This window comes from Sphaerodactylus townsendi, linkage group LG07 (assembly GCF_021028975.2).
Source record: "Sphaerodactylus townsendi isolate TG3544 linkage group LG07, MPM_Stown_v2.3, whole genome shotgun sequence".
NCBI classification, from domain to species: domain Eukaryota; kingdom Metazoa; phylum Chordata; class Lepidosauria; order Squamata; family Sphaerodactylidae; genus Sphaerodactylus; species Sphaerodactylus townsendi.
Genome location: NC_059431.1, coordinates 21,953,031 through 21,977,075, shown reverse-complemented (window position 1 = coordinate 21,977,075; position 24,045 = coordinate 21,953,031). Strand labels below are relative to the sequence as shown.

Here is a 24,045-nt window from a genome sequence, read left to right as displayed (position 1 = left end):
CACACCCCCCCTTTGGATGGGGCTCTTAGACTTACTGGATATTTGTGTGCCATATTGATTTTAATTTTTAGAAATGAATATTCTTGGAAGTTGAGCTTTCTGAATTACCTTAATGTGTTATAAAACACTGTTTCCATCTAGATCAGGATAAGAAATGCATTGGCTCCAGAGTTGGAAGTACTATTTTATAGATTTGTTTGGTTAGTAGTTCTGTATGTTTGAGTGGCATATGCTTTGTATGGAGTGGGGCAGGATTTAGGGTTTGCTATTTTAATTTTTTGGTTTTTACTGAAGACGTATTTAGCTATTACTATTAACTGCCCTGAACAATGGGGAAGGTAATATGTAAATAGTCTAATAAATAAATATGATCACAGACATGGATTTTGAGTCCACTGAGATCCATTATTTGTGGGCTTAATTTTTTTGTTGTTTGTGAGGTTATGTATATATATTTTACACTGTGTTTTTTGTTTATTTACAGGAATCTTTCAGCCACATATAAAGCACTTGTTGGTTTTGGCTACTCCTGTGGATATTGTCATTCTAGGACTCAGCTATGCAACTTTGCAAGGAGGTAATTCTAATTTATTGCAAAGTTTAATTTACTTGTAAAGCTTTGTTTTGGAAACTATTTGTGAACAAATGCTGATTGCAATGTGTGGAATTTGCAAAGTATAGAATAGGATGGTTTTGTTTAATTTTAGGCATTTCCTGCTTCACATTTTACAGTCAGGTTGAAAGAACAAATAAATTGAGATGGGACAGCAGTGTGGGCAGCCCAATCCCGGGGGTGGGGGGATCCCCCTCTGAAGCCGGCACAACCCTGTGGTAACATGAGTGCCCATTCCACTGGCACAAGGGGCAAATGCACTGGAGGAGGGGAAACCTATGCGGGTGGGTGGGTGCTGTGGTTCCACAGTGCCTGATCCAGAAGCTGCCATCCTCTCCCAGGCCTGCTGGTACAGAAAGCTACACCAGTGTACCAGGGGGGCGAACCACAAAGTGAAGCTGAGCTTAGTCAACCTCCAGTGCCCTTCCAACCCTTGCATGTCTGCGCAGGCACCCTCAGAGATGTACCATGTTTCTCGTGGTGTATCTCTAATCTCCGGTGGGCAATTGTCAGCGGGAGTTGGGGGATTTTTTTCTGGGCTTCCCTTTCCACGGGAAAGCCCTTTGGAGAGGGCAGAGCAGTGCTGTTCCTGGCCGCCCATCAGCTGTGGATTGGGCTGTAAATCATTCACTATCTGTGAACTCACTGCACCTATTTTTTATTCCTTGAAATGGTTTTAGTTGCAGTCTCCATGTCATTAAGGAAGTAACACTGCAGTGAATACTGGTTGTTCTGGGTTTTGTGGGCTGCGTGGCGATGGCTTGGGAGTTTTAGCTCCCAACGTTTCATCTACATCGATGGCTGGCATCTTATTTACTTATTTATATGTTGCATTTTTACCTTTCCAATTGCCCGAAGGACTCAGGGCAGCTTACGTGTTAAAACATATAAAAATAATATAAATAACATAAAAATATAAGCATTATCAATGTTAAAACCAATCCGATAAAGATAGAAAAAACCTACATGCAGAGACAGAAGGCAGATGCGTGCCCCATATCCAGACGAGGACCATGGAATGTTTTTAGGAAAAGGGATGCCCGACTGGCTCGACAGAAAAGGCCCAGCGGAACAAGTCCATTTTACAGGCCCTGCGGAACTGAGACAGACTCCACAGGGCTCGGATGTTGCCAGGGAGTGCGTTTCGCCAGGGCCATAAAAGCCCTGGTCAGTGTCGTTGCCAATCGAACATCCCTGGGGCCCAATAAGATGTGTTTCTCTCCATGGCATATCTTACCATGACATGCCTCTGAACATTCCAACGGTAGATGTGGGTGAAACATTAGGAGCTGAAACTACCAGACCACAATCACACAGCCTGGCAAACCCTCAACAGCTGGTTGATACTGGCTGTGAAAGCCTTCAAGTTCACAGTAAATAATTTGCTTTTTAAAATCAGGTTCTGGAGCCCTCAATGACAGCATGTCTGGTGGAATGCAGCTCCTTCCAGATCCGCTCTACTCGCTTCCCACTGATAATACATATTTGGTGACTATAACCTCGACAGAAAACGGGCGCATTTTTTTGGCTGGCAAAGATGGCTGCTTGTATGAAGTTGCTTACCAGGCAAGTGAAGTTGGCCAGAGAGGCATCTTTTCTTTCTATTTGGGTCAGCAATATGGAGCGTGGGAGATATTCTTGTTTACTATTTCTACTTTTAGATCACTGATTGTTTGGCAGAGAGCACTAGGTTTCTAAATATTAGCCTACAGTAATAACCAACCTAGGAAACATTCTTAAAGTACAAACCTGCTTTGCAAAAACTGGATTCTATTCTAAGCTCAATGTAAATGTATGATTCTATGCTACAGTTCTTAAAACAAATATTCCCAAAGGGCACTTCTTGGGAGAGAAATTCGTCATGGAGCACTATCATCGCCCTGAGCCAGTGTGGTGTAGTGGTTAAAAGCAGGTGCACTCTAATCTGAAGTACTGGGTTTGATTCCCCACTCTGCCACTTGAGCTGCGGAGGCTTACCTGGAGAACCAGATTAGCTTGTGCATTCCAGCTCATGCCAGCTGGGTGACCTTGGGCTCGTCACAGTTCTTCAGAGCTCTCAGCCCCACCCACCTCACAGGGTGTTTGTTGTGGAGCGGGAGGAAGGGGAAGGAGATTGGAAGCCCCTTTGAATCTCTTATAGGAGAGAAAGGGGGTATATAAATCCAAACTCTTCTTCTTCTTATGCCAAAGGCACATATGTGCATTTTGGGCTGTTTTTATCTATTATGAGGAATTGTGGTAGGCTTGGGGCAGAAGTTACTTTAATTAAATCCTGTCTTGTACAGAAAGACCACCACTTATTATTCTCTGTCTCTAGATTTGTTCAGAGCGTGTCTGTACTCTCTCTTTTTTACAAGTTTAAGACACTGTTTTAATCATATGTCTTGGGGCTCCCTGTCAGTCACTTCTGTTGTGTGTGTGTGTGTGTGTGTGTGTGTGTGTGTGTGTGTGTGTGTGTGTGTGTGTGTGTGTCTGCTTATAGATGATGAAACGTGTGCTGATAACCAGATATATTATGCAAAACGATTGGAAGTGTTGCACTATTATCTGTCACTTTTACTTTTTGTAGGCCGAGGCAGGCTGGTTCAGCCAGCGTTGCAGGAAGATCAATCATTCAAAGAGCACCCTTTCTTTCCTTGTGCCATCCGTGCTTCAGTTTACTTTCTCAGAAGATGGTGAGTGAAGAAAAACATATGGAGCCAGAACACTTAACAATAACATTTAAGTTAGGTAACAAAAGTTACGGGTTCCACTTCTCTTCTGAAAATGGAATGCTGTTATTTTGATCCGTTCTGCTCGGTCTGCAAGTTACGGAGAGCCACATTTGCAATTACTATTAACTGGAAAACCAGAATGCTGACTGTATGCCCTTTGTACCATTCCATCTAGCGCACACACACACATACAATATGACAATATTAAATCTGTAACTTACTTTTTAATTACCAAATGACCTCTGAACACTGAGGGTTGCCTTTTAATAATTATGGGAGTTGTATGTTAAGTATTATACCATGGAAAGATTTACTAATGCATCTAGAAGAAGAGGAGGAGGAGGAGTTTGGATTGTTATCCCCCCTTTCTCTCCTATAGGAGACTCAAAGAGGCTTACAATCTCCTTGCCCTTCTCCCCTCACAACAAACACCCTGTGAGGTAGGTGGGGCTGAGAGAGCTCCGGAAAGCTGTGACTAGCCCAAGGTCACCCAGCTGGTGTGTGTGGGAGTGTAGAGGCTAATCTGAATTCCCCAGATAAGCCTCCACAACTCAAGCGGCAGAGCAGGGAATCAAACCCGGTTCCTCCAGATCAGAGTGCACCTGCTCTTAGCCACTGCGCCACTTGCTTATCTACTTGATTATTTGGGATGTTGCTGTTCATACTTTCAATAATATTGAATATTTCTTTATACATTAACCGATAATTGTATGTCAAGGGTATATATATATTTTAATAACAAAATTAAAAACTTTTTGGACTGTGGTAATAGTGTTTTACGTATATATGTAACTATACATACCGTGTGGTTTAACCTTGCAATAAAAATGATGCAGTGTTAATTAACTAGGGTGATAAATAAATTTATGGTGAATAGTTAAGAACATAACAAAGGTAGGAGAGGGCGTTGGATAATTGTGTCTTGTGTTTCAATAAGGAAATAGAATGAAATAATGAGTAGATGAGCCATACTATATGATGGCAGGCTTTAAACAAAAGGCAATTATGTATATTTAAACTACTCATTTTGTAGATCCCATTGTTCAGATCGCCATTGACAACTCCCGAAATATCTTATACAGTCGCTCAGAGAAAGGTGTGATACAGGTATGGCTTTTGATACTGTGTGGTGACCCCCTTGTATGTTGTTAACATTAGTCCACGCTTCTGCTGTGATGAGGACTTGCTAAATATATGGCAGATCTAATTTAGTCTTGCCAATATCATTTTCAGTGGTGATCATCAACCATCTGAACTTCCTGTATATCTTTATCTATATTCTCCAACCTCAGACTTTCCTTTTGCTTTTAGTGGTGAATCATGCTGATTACTTATATGTAAATGTAGGTGAAATTACTGTGACTCACCCCCAAAAGTGATTGTGGGTGGTCTCTGCTGTTAAGTTTCCAGAACGGTCATAGCTAAGTTCCTCTGTTCAGGTTCCCTTTCCGGTTTCTTCAGAAGAAGAAGAAGAATTAGATTTATATCCCTCCTTTCTCTCCTCTAAGGAGACTCAAAGGGGCTTTCAAACTCCTTGCCCTTCCCCCCTCACAACAAAAACCCTGTGAGGTAAGTGGGGCTGAGAGAGCTCCAAAGAACTGTGACTAGCCCAAGGTCACCCAGCTGGCATGTGTTGGAGTGCACATACTAATCTGAATTCCCCAGATCAGCCTCCACAGCTCAAGTGGCAGAGCAGGGAACCAACCCCGGTTACCCAGATTAAATTCTGTCTCCTTATGTGTCTCCCATTAGTGGTCCATTTGCCTTGGAATATAATGTGAATCCTTTTTTTCCCTGTTAAGAATGAATGCCCTTTAGCACACATAGGCTAGATATTGTAGTGTGGTGGAATAAATGCTAAAAAAAATATTTAAAAAAAATGCTAAACACAGTATAATTTATTTGCAGGTTTACGACTTAGGTCTAGATGGTCAAGGAATGACGAGGGTTGCTTCCGTTTCACAGAACAGCATTGTGTCTGCTGCTGGGAAGATTGCCAGGTAAAATGTCTATACCAGGAGCAGGTGCTTGAGCTCTCGTTGCATTGTGTGGTATGACTGTATTTACCTGACAAAGGCTTATCTGTTTTCTTTTCAGGACCATCGATCGCTCTGTATTTAAGCCTATTGTGCAGATAGCTGTGATAGAGAATTCTGAATCTATAGACTGTCAGCTGTTGGCCGTCACCCACGCAGGTGAGCATTCAGCACCATCCCTTTCATTATTGCTCCCTGCAGTTCTCTTCCCCAATTCAGACAGGTAGCAATCTGTCTTGCTGGATGGAGAAGCTGTCGCGTTCGGGGTGTGTGTGTGTGTGTGCGTGCGTTCATGCGTGCGTGCGCGCGCGCTTCTCTTGCACAGTGTGCACTAGAAAGGTTCACATCTGCTCTTCCACCATACGAGGGGGATGGCCACCTGTGTGTGAGCTGGGCCCAGAATTTGGAAGCTAAAGAGGAATGTTAAGGAGGCTGGCCAGGACATTAGATGGCTAACAGCAATGGTTAGCAGCCTGCAAAAGCAACAAACTGAAGAAAGCTGTTCATGATAGAAAAACTGAAGTAGAAGCCCAATAACAGGATTGTGTTGAATGTCCCTGCAGCAGGCAAGAGAGGAAGCCAAGATGTAGGGAGAGAAAAAGTTTCTAAAATTGGAGTCTAGATCATGATAGGGAAATTCAGCCAGTTGTGACTTATGTTACTGCAGCACTGTGACCTGTAAGGACCAAGAAGTATGTATGGTGGCAAAGTTAATTGGCTTGTGGCTTCTTAATAGCTTGTATCACTATGGCCGTTTTCGCATGGGCCAAAAACAGCGGCTTGGGGGCGGTAAAAACGCCGTCCCCAGGCCGCCGTTCGCACAGGCGGCGCTGCTGAAATGCAGCAGCGCCGACCTGGCTGCCCTTCCCCTCCCTCAGGGTGGCGTCAGGCCGCCCTAAAAAACAACCCTTTAAAGGGTTGTTTTTGAGGGGACAGCGTCTTCCCGGCGGCGCGGTGCAAACAGCACCGCCGGGAACACGCTGTTTCCCCTTCCCTCTCCCACTTACCTCGTCCCTGTCGTCGTCCTACTGGCCTCCTAAGTCCCTCCCTCGCTGTCCTCCGACCCCTGGAGGTCGGAGGGCAGCGTGGGCGGGGCTTAGGAGGCCAGCAGGACGACGACAGGGACAAGGTAAGTGGGAGAGGGAAGGGGGAAGAGACGGCTCCGTGCGGAGCCGCCTCTCCTGCGGGGGCCTCTGCTGGGCTCGCTCGCACGCTTGCATGCGAACGGGCCTCCACCCCCACGCCGGCAGAATTCTTGCTGGCGTGGGGGCGCTTACAGGCCATGCGGAAACGGCCTATGTTTACATGAGTCAGATTAAACAGCATCTGGGTTCTGAGATGGTTCAAGAATTAACTAGCAGCAATAAACTGTGTAACATAGGCTCATTCCGCACATGCAGAATAATGCACTTTCAAACTGCTTTCAGTGCTCTGTGAAGCTGTGCGGAATGGCAAAATCCACTTGCAAACAGTTGTGAAAGTGGTTTGAAAATGCATTATTTTGCGTGTGCGGAAGGGGCCATATACAGCCCTGGGATGATAGCCAAGAAATGGTGTTGTGACTGTTCTGAAAAGCAGATTTTCACTTTCTTGTAGTTCTAACAAACTTCTCTTATTTTTGTGAAGGTACTCATTGTTAATTACTTTGCTGAATATTGAAGGCATTTTCTTGAAAGTATATCATTACCAATGAAGCGATTGAACAGCAGCCAAACAGAAATGTCTAAGCATATGATCACATCTTTTCCTCCTTTAGGTGTGCGGATGTATTTTAGCACAGGTCCATTCAAGCATCCATTTGCTCGTCCTACAGCATTAATGTTGGTTCACATCCGCCTACCCCCGGGGTTTTCTGCTGCTTCTAATGTCGAAAAACCATCAAAGGTGCACCGAGCTCTGTATAGCAAAGGTAAATGCTGACTTTTCATAGCTGGTATACTAAATAAAGCCTTTTTTTGTTTGGTTGGCTGGACGAAAATAATACATTGTAAAAACTTGATTTTGAAACTTGTATCTATCCTAGTTGAACAAATATGTTTTTTTGTCAGGTGTTCTTCTGATGGCAGCATCTGAAAATGAGGATAATGATATCCTGTGGTGTATTAATCATGATTCTTTTCCTTTCCAAAAACCGATGATGGAAACTCAGGTAATTTAACATTGCTACGGTACTTTGAAAGTAGCTGTTTCAAGAGATTATTCTTTTTTTTCCCCTCAAAAAGGTGTTTTTAATCTGGATAATCTGGATCTGGTGCAAATGTTCTAGTCCATACTTGGCGCCAGCGCAGCAAGATTTCCCAAGTTCTCACTGTTGAAGGCGGGGCTGAAGCATCCTACCTGTATCCTAGTGACTATGCAGTAGCCTGATATCCAAGTTGGACAATTCTTCGTTCAGCACCAAAATTAGGAACCCACCTTACACCACCTTTGGGCTATCCTGTGAAGCAACTGTTAAGCCAGCGTGGTATAGTGGTTAACAGCAGGTGGGTTCTAATCTGTTTGATTCCCCACTCCTCTACCTGAGTGGCGGAGGCTTATCTAGTGAACCAGATGTGTTTCCACACTCCTGCATTCCTGCTGGGTGACCTTGTGCTAGTCATAGTTCTTCGGAACTCTCTCAGTCCCACCTACTTCACAAGGTGTGGGGAGAGGAAGGGAAAGGAGCTTGTAAGCCACCTTGAGTCTCCTTACAGGAGAGAAAAGTGGGATATAAATCTAAACTCCTTCTCCTCCTCCTTCTCTTCCAATGCTAGACCATTGTAGTGCACAGTTTGCGAAGTACAAACGGTGTAAGTGCTCCACATGTGTCACTAACAATCTCCTTATCCCAGCTCCGAACGTGTGACCCAGACTCTTTAAACTGTATCTTTGTTAAGACATGGCAACCCATTTACCTAGAACGGGGGAGCAGCAGACATATCTCCATTGAGGAGCCACAGCTAATACAAGGAAACTAGCCCAGTACTGGATATAGAAAGAGGAAAGATTACGTAACAGCTGACTTGCACAAGTGCAGACTTTATCACATGCTGTTTTAGCTGGAGCATCAAGTGCTACTGGAACACGGCCATCCATCAAATCCGTCTTTCGTACTTTAATTTTTTACTGTTCAATTTTTTTAATGTAGATGACTACCCGTGTTGATGGACATTCTTGGGCTCTTTCTGCAATCGATGAACTGAAAGTTCAGAAGATTGTAACTCGCCTGAATAAAGACGCCGTTCCCATAACCGACTCTCCCGTGGTCGTGCAACAGCATTTGCTGCCTCCAAAGAAATTTGTTCTCCTTTCAGCACAGGTATGCGGAACACACATATTCGCTTAAAACGCGATAATTTGGCTGAGAAGAAGACAAAAAAGCTCATTAAGGCTCATTCCGCACATGCAGAATAATGCACTTTCAAACTGCTTTGAGTGCTCTTTGAAGCTGTGCGGAATAGCAAAATCCACTTGCAAACAGTTGTGAAAGTGGTTTGAAAACGCATTATTTTGCGTGTTCGGAAGGGGCCTAATTTTATACGGGTCACCGGAACTCTGCTTGGCAATAAATTTGTTGTCTAACTCCAAATGAGCTGTGTGGTCCAGAGCCCGAAGCCATCCTTACCTAACAACACTGATTTGGAATTAATTGGGTAGAAGATTTTTAGTGGTTTGCTTTCAAGTGCAGTAGTGAAACACAACAGTGTAAGAGCTGTAAAACACTTTGACCAATAAAATATTATAGAAATTGTACTGTATTGACCCAAAGCAGTTGCCAAAGTTGAGATGTAATTAACAGTCAGCATTTGGTATTTAACGAGTGCAGCCGTGAGTATTGCCGTTCGGTTGTTATGGAGTGAGTCTTGGAATAAACTTCTGTGTTTTAACCTCATTCGTCTTGGATCTTTGAATATTGCAGAAATCATCCACAAGATTTTGTTTTAATTAGGTTGCATTCTGTTTTTCTTTAGGGGAGCCTTATGTTTCATAAGCTCAGGCCTGTGGATCAGCTACGACATATTTTTGTGTGCAATGCAGGAGGTGATGGAGAAGAGATCGAAAGGTTTTTCAAACTGCACCAGGTAAGAATTTTTTAACTTTCTCTTGAACTGTACTTAAAGTTGTCATCTGTGTTTAAGAACAGATCGTGACCTGCAGCGTTTGCTCCACGTGCGAAAACACGAAGGTCTCCATTACATATCGCAAGGCAGGAAAAAGCCCTGCGTATTTGCAAAGCTTGATTTGCCTCAGATCTAAATAAATGTTCAGGGACATCCTGATTATTTATTTATTTATTTAGATTCTTAGCCCACCCTATTCCCAGGGGTCCCAGGGCTGGTTACTGTCAGGATGTGCTTTCTCCTTCCATCAAAGGAATGCCCTCAGGTGAGGGCATTCACACCTACTCCAGAGAAGGGACTCCCCTCTCCTGTGTTAATGGACCTTTCTCTTCCTTTCATTTCCTTTGATGCTTGCAATTATAGATAATTAGGAATGACCCAGGCGCCAACTCCGAGGTGGCAGTGGCAGGTGGCTGGTCTATTGCTGCTATTTCCACTGTGTCTTTCTTACATTCCTTGGGAAAAGGGAGGGGGGATTTGTGGTTGCTGCGTGGGGATAAAGACAGGGGCAATTGCAAACGTGAACTGGCTTTCACAAAACCAGGTACATGCTGCTGTTATTAATAAAGACTTCTGATCGAGAATCCAGAGTCCCTTATTGACTTCAGTCATATAACCTGACATTTACAACCTAAGACTCACAAAAGTCTTAGTGAGGGGTGGCATGCAAGGGAGTGAGTGAGGTGAGTGAGTGAGGGGTGGCATGCAAGGGAGGGAGCCCAGCATCTTGATATGGCCCATCCACCCTAGCGGAGGAGGGGGAGGTGTGCCATGCAAGGGGAGGGAGGGAGGGAGGGGAGGGGAGAGAGTGAGGGATGGCATGCAAGGGAGTGGAGGGGTGACCTGCAGTGTTTGCTCCACATATAAAATCCAATACAACCTAAGAACAATTACAACATGAACAATAAAACTTGTTTTAAAAATTCACGATATTACCAAAGCTATAGCAAGGAGGAACCGCATCTTTTCAGCCAAAGGCCAGGGAAGATAACTGTGTCTTTACCGATTTTCTGAATGCATATGAAGAAGATGCTAGATGCCCCTCGGGGGGGCGACTGTTCCAGAGTCCGAACCAGACTTGCCAGGGGGTGCATGTATTTGTTAAAAAGCATTGGAGAGAGTATCGCTCCTTGTGGCACTCCACACATGATGGGGCGCCGTTCGAAGATCTCACCCCCTGATACTACCTTCAGCTGTTAGGGCCCTGCAGGACCTTGGGGCTTTCCTCAGGGCCTGTAAAACTGAGCTGTTCCACCAGGCTTTTGGGGGGGGGGGGGTGGCCACTGAATTACCGGCTCTTCTTGATGCCCTCTGCACCATCGGTTTCTTTTACAACTTGCCGGTCCCCTCCCAGGGTTCGGACTGGACACCATCCACCAAATTGTGGGTGGGCTGTATTAGTGCTACTGATTGTATTGGTTTTATGTATTTTAGTGATGTTCTTCGATGTTTTGTTTTTGGCTATTTACTGTTTTGTACAGCACTCTGAGCCCTTCAGGGGAGAGCGGTTTATTAAGTCGAATGAATGAATAAAATAAATAAATAAAATGTTTCTCCTTGTAGGAAGACCAGGCTTGTGCCACCTGTCTGATCCTGGCCTGCTCAGTTGCTGCTTGTGATAGAGAAGTTTCTTGTTGGGCTACTCGAGCATTTTTTAGGTAAATGGCCCGTCCTTGAATTCTGGAGGTGGTACTTTTAAAAACAACAACAACACCTTGATAGCATCCCTGTGAGTGACAAATTGCTCCCCAGCGACAAATTGAACTCTGGTTGATCAGAGCATCTGACCAGTTAGAGTGAAACTTTGCATAAAGATTCATTGTGCTACTTTTTAATAAAAGTCTAGTGCTGTCTGGTTGTCATTGATGACACAAAGCAAGAACAGGCCTGTGAACTACACAGCACATAAGAACAGCTTAATTTTTGCCAGGGAGAAAAGAGGCAGGTTTTTTTTTCCTGGTTTATGTTTATGGAAACATGGTCTTTTTTGTATTTAGTTGGCGACACATGCTGTATTTGTTGGTGATATTGGGTTGGTGGTTTTCAACACACTGTAATGTTTTTATTGTTATTTTCATTTCAGTTGTTGTAGATGATGTTTTAATTATATATCTGTTAGCTGCTCTGAGCCTGACTGTTCGCTGGGAAGAGTGGGATATCCGTGCTAATAAATAATAATAATATTTAAAATTGTACCATTTAAAAAGAATCTGGAAAGTGTTTTGCCAGTGTTTTTGACACAAATTTTCTGATAAATCTCAGGTATGGTGGAGAAGCACAGATGCGGTTTCCTTCTGCCCTGCCTCCTCCGAGTAACATAGGATCTATATTGGGCTCTCCTGTTCCAGCCAGTGAGTAGTTAATACAGCTATGACCTATTTATTTTTACATGTTTTCTCATTTTGGTAAGCACTTTCCCCTTTATTTATTTAGGACAAGGGTGGCCAACCTATGGTGCTCCAGATGTTAACGGACAACAATTCCCATCAGCCCCTGCCAGCATCTGAATGTCACCAAACACACATCTTTTTAAACTACTCTCCTTTTTCAACACAGTCATAATCAGCTCACAGAATCAATACCCCAAAATGCAGCCACCAAACAAGACAACTTTAACAAGTTAGATGAACACATGGAGAAAAGCCATTCTGGCAGGGGCTGATGGGAATTGTCGTCCGTGAACATCTGGAGCGCCATAGGTTGGCCACCCCTAATTTAGGAGATGTCTGTGTTGCCTCATCAAAGTCCTTCTGGGAGAAGTTTACAACTAAAAATAGTTGTGTGTGTAAAGTGCCATCAAGTTGCAGCCAATTTATGGCCACCCAGTAGGGTTTTCAAGGCAAGAGACCAACAGAGATGGTTTGCCATAGCAGCCCTGGTATTCTTTGGTGGTTTAAATACTAACCAAGTCCAACACTGCTTAGCTCCTGAGATTCGATGAGATCAGGCTAGCCCAGGCCACCAGGAGAGGGGTAGAAATAATTGTTATCAATGTTAAAAATATCAAGCTGTATCAAACAAGCCCAGGGTCCTACGCAGCATAGATCTAGCCATAAAACAGACTTGAGATAAGAGTCCACATTTTGAATTACGCTTGGAAACAGATGAGTAGCTTGGAAACAGATTTGTATATTCTCCGTACCTTTGTGGATTTTTCTCTGAAGCTTTAGTAAGAATACTGGATATCTGAATAAATTCACAACTACTGGGGTTTTTTTTGGTGCATTAATTGTAAATTTACAACATTCATATTCCCTTCCTGTAATATAAGAAGAAGGTATCTCGGAATTGTCTGGCAAGTCAGCTTTCAACATCGCTGCCTGGAGATGGCTTTCTCCCTCTCTCACCCTAGTCTCCTTTTTACATTGTCCATATTCTGATGTTAGAAAAATAAGGGCAGTAAACGAAGATATTCCTTGAAAATCTAACCATGTTCCTTCCTTCCCATTCCTCAGTGTAACCTAAGTTATGTCAGAACAAAATTTGAGTCTAGTAGCACCTTTTTCCAAAGCTTACTTTGTCTGATACAGATGGAAGCTTAACCCTGGAAGATTTTGCCAGCATCTAAGTGACTCTTGGCCTCAACTTTTGTTTTTCTAATATAGACTAAAATAGCTACCGTGTTTCCCCGAAAATAAGACATATTAATGTCTTATATTAATTTTTGCTCCCCAAGATGCGCTATGTCTTATTTTCAGGGGATGTCTTATTTTTCTGTGTTCTATTTGTCGGGCATGCTTCCAAACAAAAACTTTGATATGTCTTACTTTCGGGGGATGCCTTATATTTCGCACTTCAGCAAAACTTCTACTGTGTCTTATTTTCAGGGGATGTCTTATATTCGGGGAAACAGGGTACCCACGAACCTTAGTTATGTCATTCTCTCTTGGACTGTAAACTCTCTGGCCAGGGATTGTACACGATGACTGTGCAGGGGAAGGAATAAAAATGTTACTCTAAATCTCTGGTACATCAGATGTTTGGTTTGAGTTTGGGTTGTACCTTTTTCATGGGAATGGAAAGTGTTTTCAGAGTAGAATATATCGTTCTTTCTTTCTCTAGGTTCCCCCATGACTCCTGGCAGCCCTTATCCTAATCCAAGTTTTTTGGGAACACCAATGCCAGGTATTCCTCTTAAAAAATTAAAATACGACTTACTTCTGGTGCCTTGGTTTTATTGAGGCTAAGAATGTGCTGATGTTTCAGGTGCACACCCTCCTACAGTGTCGACACCAGCGTTTGCTTCAGGTGGTCACATGTCTCAGCCTGGAATTTCAGTTGGGGGCATGATGGGCCCGGAAATCGTATTTTCTGGCAAGCACAATGGCATCTGCATCTATTTTGCTCGAATTGTAGGGTGAGTTATTATTGGAAAAGCAAGCATATGTTTGTGTGTGAAATGTCATCATGCTTGTGTCACTATAAGGCCTGACGTTAAGTTTTTAAAATTTAAATATTTATATTTATTTATATCCTGCATTTTTCACCCATGGGGACTCAAAGTGGCCAGCATGGTGTAGTGGTTATGAGCAGGTGTGCTCTAATCTGGAGGAACTGGGTTTGATTCCCTGCACTGCTGCTTGAGTTGTGGAGGCTTATCTGGGAAATTCAGATTAGCCTGTGTACTCCAACACATGCCAGCTGGGTGAGATTGGGCTAGTCACAGTTCTTAGGAGCTCTCTCAGCCCCACCCACCTCACATGGTGTTTGTTGTGGGAGGGGGGAGGGAAAGGAGATTGTAAGCCACTTTGAGTCTCCTTTCAGGAGAGAAAGCAAGGATATTAATCCAAACTCTTCTTCTTCTACATCATTCTTCTCTCTTCTATTTTATCCTCATAACAGCCCTGTGGGGTAGGTCAGACTGAGAGTGTATGACAGGCCGAAGGTCACCCAGCAAACTTCCATGGCACCATGGAAATTTGAACCTGGGTCTCCCAGATTTTAGTCTGACACTGAATAGCACAACCTGCTGAGTTCCATTAATTTCAATAGAAGAGAGCGAAACTCTTCTCCCCATCAAGTAAATGGGATTTAAAGAGCTTACATTTGTGCTAGTTGTTATCGATATTGTTAGAAGTATTGTAATTTCATACTTACAAGCTTAGGTTTTGGGTCCAAGAATACAAAGATGGGTAAATTGGGCAACTTATGTTACTCTTTTCCCATGCTGCTCTTTGTGTCCAATAGACAGCTAACTCTTCAGTAAAAGTGAATGTTTCACTTTCCCTGGCAAACTGATTAATTACTTGCAGCTGCTTCTGCCACTGTTGGACTTCTTATCCTAAATATGACACCCACTGAAATGACTGAAGCTGACCTGAATTAAAGCCCAGTTATATAGTGGGATGACTTGGAAGGATTTGAAGGGAGCCTTTCCATCATGTCCACAGCTATAATAATCTCAGTTTGCTTGGTAGGATGTCAGTTTGCTTAGTAAGACATTGGGCAAGCTTTAAAGCTCACCAGAACTCTTCATAATGTTGGAGTTTAGAACATTTAAAAAGATAAGAGGGCTTTTCTGGCCTTGATGTTATGACTTGATCTTCAAACATCCTCTGTGATGGTCTCTTCTGTTGGTAACAAGTGCAATGTATTGTTGCATTGCTCTCAGATCCACATGATCAAAACTGTGTATTGGTTTCTCAAAGACTGGATATGTGCAGAGTAAAGGAGGGAATAGCAAAGGAAGTATTCCTCCTTGTAAAACTGGAAAGGCCGGAGGACTATCTGAAGGTGCTAAGAAAAGCTGTACACACAGAAGTAGCTGCTACACTGGAAAATGCATACAGTGTTGTGAGATGACAGATATTTAGGTGCGACAGCAATATATTTACATCGGCTGGAATGCCTAGGTTTTCAATACAACATTAATCAGCTATGAAGATTTGCACAGAACATTCCGTTGTGCCTGTACTAAAAAAATGCTTTTGTATGTAACTTTTTTCAGCATAGTTGACTATTTCCCTGCCTTTCAGGAACATTTGGGATGGAAGTATAGTGGTGGAGAGAATTTTCAAGAGCGGCAATCGAGAAGTCGTAGCTGTAAGTGCTGATGGGTGTGAATGTCTTTCTCACAGGGTTCTATCCTGGGTAGCAATTTTTACTAGTAAGGATGATGCTTCTGTCGAAGTGGGGGAACTGATTTGGGGCTGGAAAATGTGACCTAAGCATTGCAGCTTCTTCTAGTTCAACGTTGTCCATCACAATTGGCTTTCTAATATCATCAACAAACAAACTCTTTTATAGTAGAGCTCAGTGACTGTAGTTCAGTGCAGTGCCACAAGACAGCAGTGCATCATGGTTCTATGTTTATTTTTTATTTCAAGAAAACTATCTGGCAAATATGGGTTATGATTGAATGCTCACTTGCAGCAACTAAGTAAGCATGTACTTGGAATGGTGTGGCGGTATTGGCTGCATATTACTCAAATCCAGTATAGGGATATTAAATTGAGTGGGATATAAAACAGCTTAAAAGGCCTGAAAGTGTAATTCCATTGGTAAAAGCTTGCTGTGTCACATGGGAGGAGAGTTATTTGTATTCTTAAGTACTCCCCCAGGTTCTGAATTAAAGCCTCCCTGTACACAGAAAACTATCATCTTGCCAAGCCTGTTTCTTGGCATGCTAATTTTTAAAGAAGAGTTTTGTTGGGGAGGGGGGGATGTACATTTCACCTGTCTCTGGAGGCATGGCTGTCCAGGGAAAACCTTTGTCACTTGGTTTCCACATGGTTTTATCAGTGTAGAAAAGCACTTGCTCTGAATCAGCAAAGGAGGGTGTTCAGAGCTGACTACTTTTTCCATTCCATGGAAGAGTGCAGCTATACAAATTTAGCCAAGTTTTTTTTTATTGTAAAAGTAATCCTGCCCTAATCTGGCCTTCTCAGCTGTGCAGCATCACAGTTCTTCAAACCCTTTTTTGTGTTCCTGCCACACACAAGCACAGCTAGAGGCTCCCTCCAGTCCCCCCGCCCCAGCCTGTGTGTTCCCTTCTCTGGGGGACATAATTGAAGAGCGAAGGGAGGCAGATATGCTTCTGAGAACGGGGAGTTCTTCCAGGCGTTTCATTCACTCTGCCACCAAAAATCTTGATGGGCTTTTGAGGGTTTAAGGTTTCCAGAGGTGAACAATATTACTATAATTCTGTGTACAATCTCTTCCTTTTTTCAGGTTGAGAGCAGCGTTCCACCGCAGATGCTAGAATCTGTTTTGCAAGAATTGAAAGGCCTTCAGGAATTTTTGGATAGGAATTCACAGTTTGCAACAATGGGGGCCCTTAGAAATCCTAGGTAAGATTAAAGTTGCTTTCTTTGTTCTTTGCCTTACATTGTACAAGACAGAGAACCCAACAGAGTAAACACAGAAGCCTCTGTGGCATGTTTTCTGTACAACTGGATGGATAATGTCTAATAAATTTAAAGCTGCAGTCTGTTGCACACTGGAGGATTTGAATAGAACAAGTATAGAACTGGGCTGGTTTACTTCTAATATTTTATAGTGAATAGACTATCCTGCCAAAACCTTTGTCTCAGCTCACAAAATATAATGAAATAGAACTAATTTCATATAAAATTTGTTATAGTGGGTTTTCCGGGCTGTGTGATACACCTCTGAAGATGCCAGCCACAGATGCAGGCAAAACATTAGGAACAAGATCCACCAGACCACAGCCACACAGCCTGGAAAACCCACCACAACCAGTTCAATCCGGCTATGAAAGCCTTCGACAATATATCATATAAAATTGTTTGGATTTTTTTTAAAAAATGCTAGTTTTGGGGTATTTTGTCTAATATCATTTTTGTGTGGGGGGGGGGTTGCTAGTGATTTTTTAGAAGCGATTTTTCTATGGCTCTGGTTTATTTTGGCACTGTGCATTTTGGCCTCAGATGCCCAAAGCGTGTTTGTGATGTTTTAAATATTCAGCGTAAGTGATTGTGTTTTTCCCCCTTTGAATAAGTTTTGCCACACCCGCTAACTTGCAGCAGAGGTTGCTCGGCTTCATACGGCCCGATGGTGGAAGTTCTCAGCAAGTGCAGCAGGAGCTCCAAAGGAAGTTTCATGGTGAGAAAGGAAGAGACTATTTCTTCAACTTAACTTCCCACTAGAATATAAAATGTATGCAATCGATTTCTTCATGTCCCAGTTGCAACTTAAAGTATAAAAATCACTCTAACTTTTACCCTCTTTCTTCATAAACCTGTGTCATTTTTGAATAACAAAACCTGTTATTTTTATCAGTGACAGGTATTGAAATTCACCTCTGTTATTAAAGTAATTTACCAGCAGGTCCCAGTCTTCCAAAAAAGTCCAACCCCCTGCCATGCAGGAACACACAATCAAAGCACTCCCGACATGTGTTCATCCAGCCTGTGTTTAAAAACCTCCAAAGAAGGAGACTTCACCACTCTCCAAGGCAGTGAATTCCACTGTCAAACAGCCCTGACAGTCAGGAAGTTCTTCCTAATGTTTAGGTGGAATCTCTTTTCCTCCGCTTTGAATCCATTACTCCATGTCCTAGTCTCTGAGGCAGCAGAAAACAAGCTTGCTCCCTCTTCGACATGGCATCCCTTCAAATATTTAAACGTAGCTATCATGTCCCCCCTTAACCTTCGCTTCTCCAGACTAAACATCCCCAGCTCCCTAAGTCTTCATAGAGCATGGATTGTTGCCCTCCTCTGGACACTTTCCAGCTTGTCAATATCCTCCTTAAATTTCTCAAGAAAAGCTTTGTGCAAGTGGAAACCCCCACCACACACACACACCTGAAAGGATGCTAATTGATTAGATCTGTTGTAACTTACCTCTGTGGGTTCTCAATTTTTGCAGCGGAGGCGCAGTTAACTGAAAAGGCCTCCCTACAAGGCATTCAGCAACTCGTTCGCAAAACCTGCCAGGCCTTGGCACTGTGGAAGCTTCTTTGTGAGCACCAGTTCAATATTGTCATAGGGGAACTTCAGAAGGTATGTGTTTTGACACTCTTAGCTTCTTGGCCCGGAAGATATTCACTTTTTATTGCTGGTAACGCTTGAAACTGTCTTTCAATGAAGATGTGGTAGTCAGGTAAGACTCGGTAGCTTTGCAAATCTGTTATTTCATTTCGAAATTCCATTTGGAGTGATAAGTTACATTAACACAGAGTAGTGAATAACAAGCAGGTCTTGAAGTTGGCCTTGAATGCAAGCACCTTTTATGCTCGTGTGCAACCAAAGTTATTGCCAGAGAACTTTAGAAACTGGTTATGCGGGCCCCAGAAGGAGCTTTAACAGTTCTTTTATTAAACGGCAGCGCCCCCCCCCCACCACCACCACCACACAATGCCTAATGTCTTTTGCAGTTCAGGAAGGTTTTGAGAGCACTTTACATGAGCCTAGGCAACTGCTTTGAATCCCAGCCTGTATAGTATTTCAAAAAATAAAGTGTTCTGCAGTCAAGATGGCATGGACCATGGCTCAGAGCATAAGAAAAGGGTTTGCTGACTCTGATTTTGTGTTCACTTGTGCTGGTTCCTGCAGAATTTGTTAGATTTGTATACAAGGGACATACACTCCCTTATATCATTCATAGTCCCAGCCTCTTTGTGTTTTCTTTATGGCTGTTCACCCCTGCCTTTAGCAGATGCTGTTCTGCCAATGTATCGAATAACAATTTTTCAAATGACCAAACAAACCTGAAAGTTGTTTTAGGATTATTTTTTAAAAGATCTAATTTGTTTCATCTGCACAAGCATCAATTGATACACTGGGTACTGCAGTATCTACTAAAGGCAGAGCTGATCAGCCATAACAAATTTAACTGTATGTAGATGACCAGTTCTCTCCTGGGCTGGAGGACATCTTATGGGTGGTTCCCACTGTCCCAAGATGTCCCCCGTATGCCCAGAGGAGAAGGACCTTTCACGGGTAAGTACCAATGGTCATTCCCATTAATAGGACTGTGTTGGAGGATCTGCAGTAGTCTCCCATGTCACCTTTTTAGAAGATGACTTGCCAAGTAATCGTTTTAAATTACGATGGTTATGCTTGTCTGTGACCAAATCTGTAAACTGTAACTGAAATCACAACGGGGCCTGCTTCTTGTATTGGTTTACACTTGACTAGACCAAACACGAACATTAATGAAACAGGTTTGCAAATGGAAAGCCTTTTTTTCTGAACTAAAACAAAGTGCTGTGAATGATCTGAATAAAGCAAGATATGCTCTGAACTTTCTTCTCCTCTGGGAAATAAGAGGAAACGTGGATCTGTATCGACTTTGTTCACAGGAGCTTCAGGAACACTTGAAGGTCACCACTTTCCGAGATTTAGTAATTAGAGACAAGGAGCTGACAGGAGCCCTCATTGCCTCCCTCATCAACTGTTACATTAGAGACCACGCTGCTGTGGACGGCATCAGCTCACACTTGCAGGACATCTGCCCGCTTCTCTACAGCACAGATGATGCCATCTGCTCAAAGGTATGGTGTACTCAGCCACCTGAGAAGAAACAGCTGTTTTATTTTACTTTGTGGTGCAAGATCACAGCTTGTCATCTTCATTCATGTAAGATCCCAGAGTTCCTGATAATACTCTGACCTCCTCTCAAATAATCTAGCTGTTGTTGCTAGAAAGTATTTGGTATAGGTATTCACATAGTTCTTGCTAGTCTCGTTTGCTTATTGAGGGTATGTGATGGGAAATTTGTGGACTTTACTCCCTGAATCTGTTTGTTCGACAAAAACTCTTCTGTGTTAAGTTCTTGCTTTTATTTTCTGAGAACTCTGGTGATTGTGCACCTACCAAGAAGCTTGGTGTGGTTTTGAGTGGGGAGGTTGTGTTTCTGTTCTTTTGTTTTTGACTCTGGTTTGGAACTGTACTGCTAATTTCTGGATTTTCTGTTGTGTTTATTGTCATGTGTATTCTTGATTGTACAAGATTTGAGTATTTATGGAAATGTTGTGACCTCCCTTAGACTGTAATTTTAAAATAAACATACTCTATTTTAAGCTAATAAAGACTTTGTTCCATTGTGATACAAATTTGAAGTTTAAATTGAGCAAGTGTACTTTTTGTCTTTTTTATGCTATATTTTATGCTATATTTTATTAAGTAGACAGCTAGGATACTTTTAAATAGTTTTAAAACTTAATGTTTGGAATGGTAAAAGCTATTTCTCTTAAGGCTTATTTTCTATGTGGAAACTTACTTATGTTTAGGAAATAGGTAAACCAGGGGTGTATTTCTCGCATGTGAAACTTGTCTCCATAATCTGATTAAAAAATCTGACAATGATTTTTGTATAGGAAAGTTTTGTTTTTCTTCGAACTTGCTGTAGCTAAGACAATGAATGATGACATTGATCCCTACCTGTCTCAATAGGCAAATGAACTGCTTCAGAAGTCCCGACAAGTACAGAACAAATCTGAAAAAGAAAAGATTCTAAGAGAATCATTGAAAGAATATCAGCGGATTAGCACACAAGTTGACCTTGCTAACGTCTGTGCTCAGTATAGACAAGGTAAATGAAACCCGGTGTTTTGTGTGATGGTTTATGGCTGATCATCTGCTTTGAGCAGGACTCTGGAGAAGTGGCATAAAAATGTTCTAATTAAATAAAAATAAGCAGCTGACAAGATCAAATTTTAACTTGGTAAATGTGCACTTTGCTCTGACTTTCATAACAACTATTAGAGGAATATCGAAGAGATTATTCTGTGTTTGCGTGTGTGTAAAGTTGCAACCAACTTATGGCGCCCCTGTTTTCAAGGCAAAAGGTGGTGGTTTGTCACGGCTTGTCACCTATGTTATTAAAGGTTTGAAATAGTTTTGCTGCACAAAAGCTGCCAGGCCGTTTTTCTTTTTTTTTATTACTTGAACTGGGTCGCTTTAGAAGAGAAGAAGAAGAGTTTGGATTTATACCCCACCTTTCTCTCCTATAATGTGGTTCACCAGATAAGCCTCTGCCACTCGGAGGTGAAGGAGTGGGGAATCAAACCCGGTTCTCCTGATTAGAATCCACCTGCTCTTAAACACTACACCATTAGAGAATCTCAGCAGTCTTTTAGATTAGACATTTGCCAGATATAGGTAAAACTTGTAGAAGCTTGAAAATATCATAGGACCACTCTGATTTTCCTAGAGTATCAAAAACTCTCTGAAAAATCTGGATAGGTTTACAGATGGTGTCTTCAGGGGTGGCTAGTTTTAAATTTCTGGGCGTCATGATTAAAGAGGACTTGACCTGGGGCGTACAGACTGCCGCGGTGGTTAAGAAGGCCCAGCAAAGACTGTACTATCTGAGACTTTTAAGGAAACAACAACTGGATGGAAAACTCCTGGTGTCCTTTTACCGCTGTGCTATAGAGAGTGTCTTAACCTACTGCATCTGTGTATGGTTCTCAAGTTGCACAGTGGCAGATAGGAAGGCGCTCCAAAGGGTGATCTCTACTGCACAAAGGATCATCGGCTGCCCTCTCCCCTCCTTGGAAGAACTCTATAATTCCCGAAGCCTAAAAAAAGCCCAAAATATTCTGAGAGACCCATCTCATCCAGCACACTCTCTTTTTGAACTGTTACCATCCGGCAGACGATATAGGTCTCTCAAAACTAGAACAAAGAGGCTTAGAGACAGCTTCTACTCTAGAGCTGTGGCTATTCTAAACTCCGCGGTTTTGTATTGATGCGTTTGGGGCTGTGGAGGAAGGGGAAAGTGAGGATGATGGATGAGTCTGAAATTGTGTGCATCGAGGAATGCTGCTGTACATTTCATTGTGCGTGCACAATGACAATAAAATGCTTATGCTTATGCTTATGGTAAGATGATGTTCTGGGAAGTGTGCTATGTGTTTGTAGTAATGTTGTCAGAATTATGTAATCACGAATTTATAGAATAACTTTTTTAAAAATTTTGATCTCAAGTGCGCTTCTATGAGGGTGTCGTAGAACTTGCTCTGACCGCTGCAGAGAAAAAGGATCCTCAAGGTCTTGGACTCCATTTCTATAAAAATGGAGAACCAGAAGAGGAGGTCATTGGACTTCAGGCTTTCCAGGAGAGGTGAGTTCTCAGGATACAGCTGGATATTTTGTTCAAGACAAAAATGGCAGCTGCAGTTTAATGGAGTCATGGAAATAACTTTAAAATTCACTCTTGAAAATAATTATAAATGTATATTTTAAAGTGTTAAGCAGCTGAACTGAATTCAGATTTATGTTCTTCTCTATAAGTGTGTGTGGGGTGTGTGTGTGTAGAGATATTATTTATGACACTGTATTTGAGCAGGTGGAGGATTGGAATTCCCGACTCTCCGATGCCATCGATGTTGTTGCCCCCCGGCGTCCTCTACGTCCCCGCTCTCGGCGCGCTCCGTGGTATACAGAGGAGCTGCGCCATATGAAGCGGGGGCTTAGACGTCTAGAGCGAGTGTGGAGGAAATCTCGTGACGAAGCTGCGCGAACATCCTATAGGACGCTTATGAAAGCCTATGAGATGGCGACGAAGGAGGCGAAGAGGACTTTCTTCTCCTCCTCCCTCGTGTCTGCTAGCTCCCGCCCGGCACAATTATTTCGTATAATTCGGTCATTGACCTCCTTATCGGAGAGATCTTCAAACCCCCAATTGGATATCAGCTGTGAGGCATTTATGAGCTTTTTCGCAGACAAGATCGCGTCGCTCCGCCACGACCTCCCATCCACGTTAGCTACAATTAGCGAACTGGAGACTCCCTTGCCGTCTTCGGGTCCTTGTCTGACCCAGTTTTCCCTGCTCTCTGAAGCCGCTGTCGACAGAGCCTTAGCTGCTGTTAGACCTACTACCTGTCCTCTGGATCCGTGCCCGTCCTGGCTTGTGAAAACTTGCCGGGCGGAGCTACGACCCCATCTGTTGAGTATCATCAATGGTTCTCTTGAGCAAGGAACCTTCCCGGATGGGCTGAAGGAGGCAGTGGTCCACCCACTCTTAAAGACCATCGTTAGATCCAAGGGATCTGGCCAATCACCGCCCCCGTTTCGAATCTTTCGTTCCTGGGGAAGGTAATTGAGAGAGTGGTGCTGGAGCAGCTTCAAGGTTTTCTGGATGACGCATCGGCTTTTGACCCCTTCCAGTCCAGCTTCCGTGCTGGGCATGGGACGGAGACTGTTCTCGCCGCCGTTACAGATACACTCCGTATTCAGCTTGACCAAGGCGGATCGGGCTGCTGGTGTTGTTAGATCTCACCGCGAAGCGTTTGATGTGGTCCACCACGACCTTTTGGCCCACCGCCTGGCCGCCTCCGGAGTGCAGGGCACTGTCCTTCAGTGGATAACCTCGCTTCTCCGGGGCCGAATCAGCAAGTGAGGTAAAGGGGACAAGGCCTCCCGGAAGTGCCCGCTCCAATGCGGTGTACCCCAGGGGCATTACTGTCCCCGCTTTTATTTAATATCTATATGTGACCCCTTGCTCAGCTGGTACGGAGTTTTGGGCTGATTTGTCATCAGTACGCAGATGACACACAGCTCATTCTGTTGATGGAGGGGGGAGCAACCGCCGCCCCTGCGGCTCTACAGCACTGTTTGGAGGCGGTCGCTGGTTGGTTGTGCCAGAGCAGGTTAAAACTGAATCCATCTAAG

General features: G+C 43.2%; 1 protein-coding gene across 1 annotated transcript in view; it reads left to right on the top strand.

Annotated features, from left to right (window-relative positions):
* The window catches only part of NUP155 (nucleoporin 155), a 42,716-nt gene that overhangs the window by 7,069 nt on the left and 11,602 nt on the right, over positions 1-24,045 (top strand). Inside the window, exons 5-25 of the mRNA XM_048503923.1 lie at positions 485-577; positions 2,013-2,179; positions 3,183-3,288; positions 4,361-4,434; positions 5,236-5,327; positions 5,425-5,522; positions 7,120-7,272; positions 7,412-7,512; positions 8,491-8,661; positions 9,314-9,424; positions 11,027-11,121; positions 11,726-11,814; positions 13,526-13,588; positions 13,670-13,820; positions 15,439-15,505; positions 16,634-16,752; positions 17,424-17,527; positions 18,293-18,426; positions 19,728-19,919; positions 20,821-20,959; positions 22,360-22,495. Of these exons, the coding sequence (XP_048359880.1) occupies positions 485-577; positions 2,013-2,179; positions 3,183-3,288; positions 4,361-4,434; positions 5,236-5,327; positions 5,425-5,522; positions 7,120-7,272; positions 7,412-7,512; positions 8,491-8,661; positions 9,314-9,424; positions 11,027-11,121; positions 11,726-11,814; positions 13,526-13,588; positions 13,670-13,820; positions 15,439-15,505; positions 16,634-16,752; positions 17,424-17,527; positions 18,293-18,426; positions 19,728-19,919; positions 20,821-20,959; positions 22,360-22,495 (2,455 nt within the window). The remainder of the gene's footprint in view (positions 1-484; positions 578-2,012; positions 2,180-3,182; positions 3,289-4,360; positions 4,435-5,235; positions 5,328-5,424; positions 5,523-7,119; positions 7,273-7,411; positions 7,513-8,490; positions 8,662-9,313; positions 9,425-11,026; positions 11,122-11,725; positions 11,815-13,525; positions 13,589-13,669; positions 13,821-15,438; positions 15,506-16,633; positions 16,753-17,423; positions 17,528-18,292; positions 18,427-19,727; positions 19,920-20,820; positions 20,960-22,359; positions 22,496-24,045) is intronic.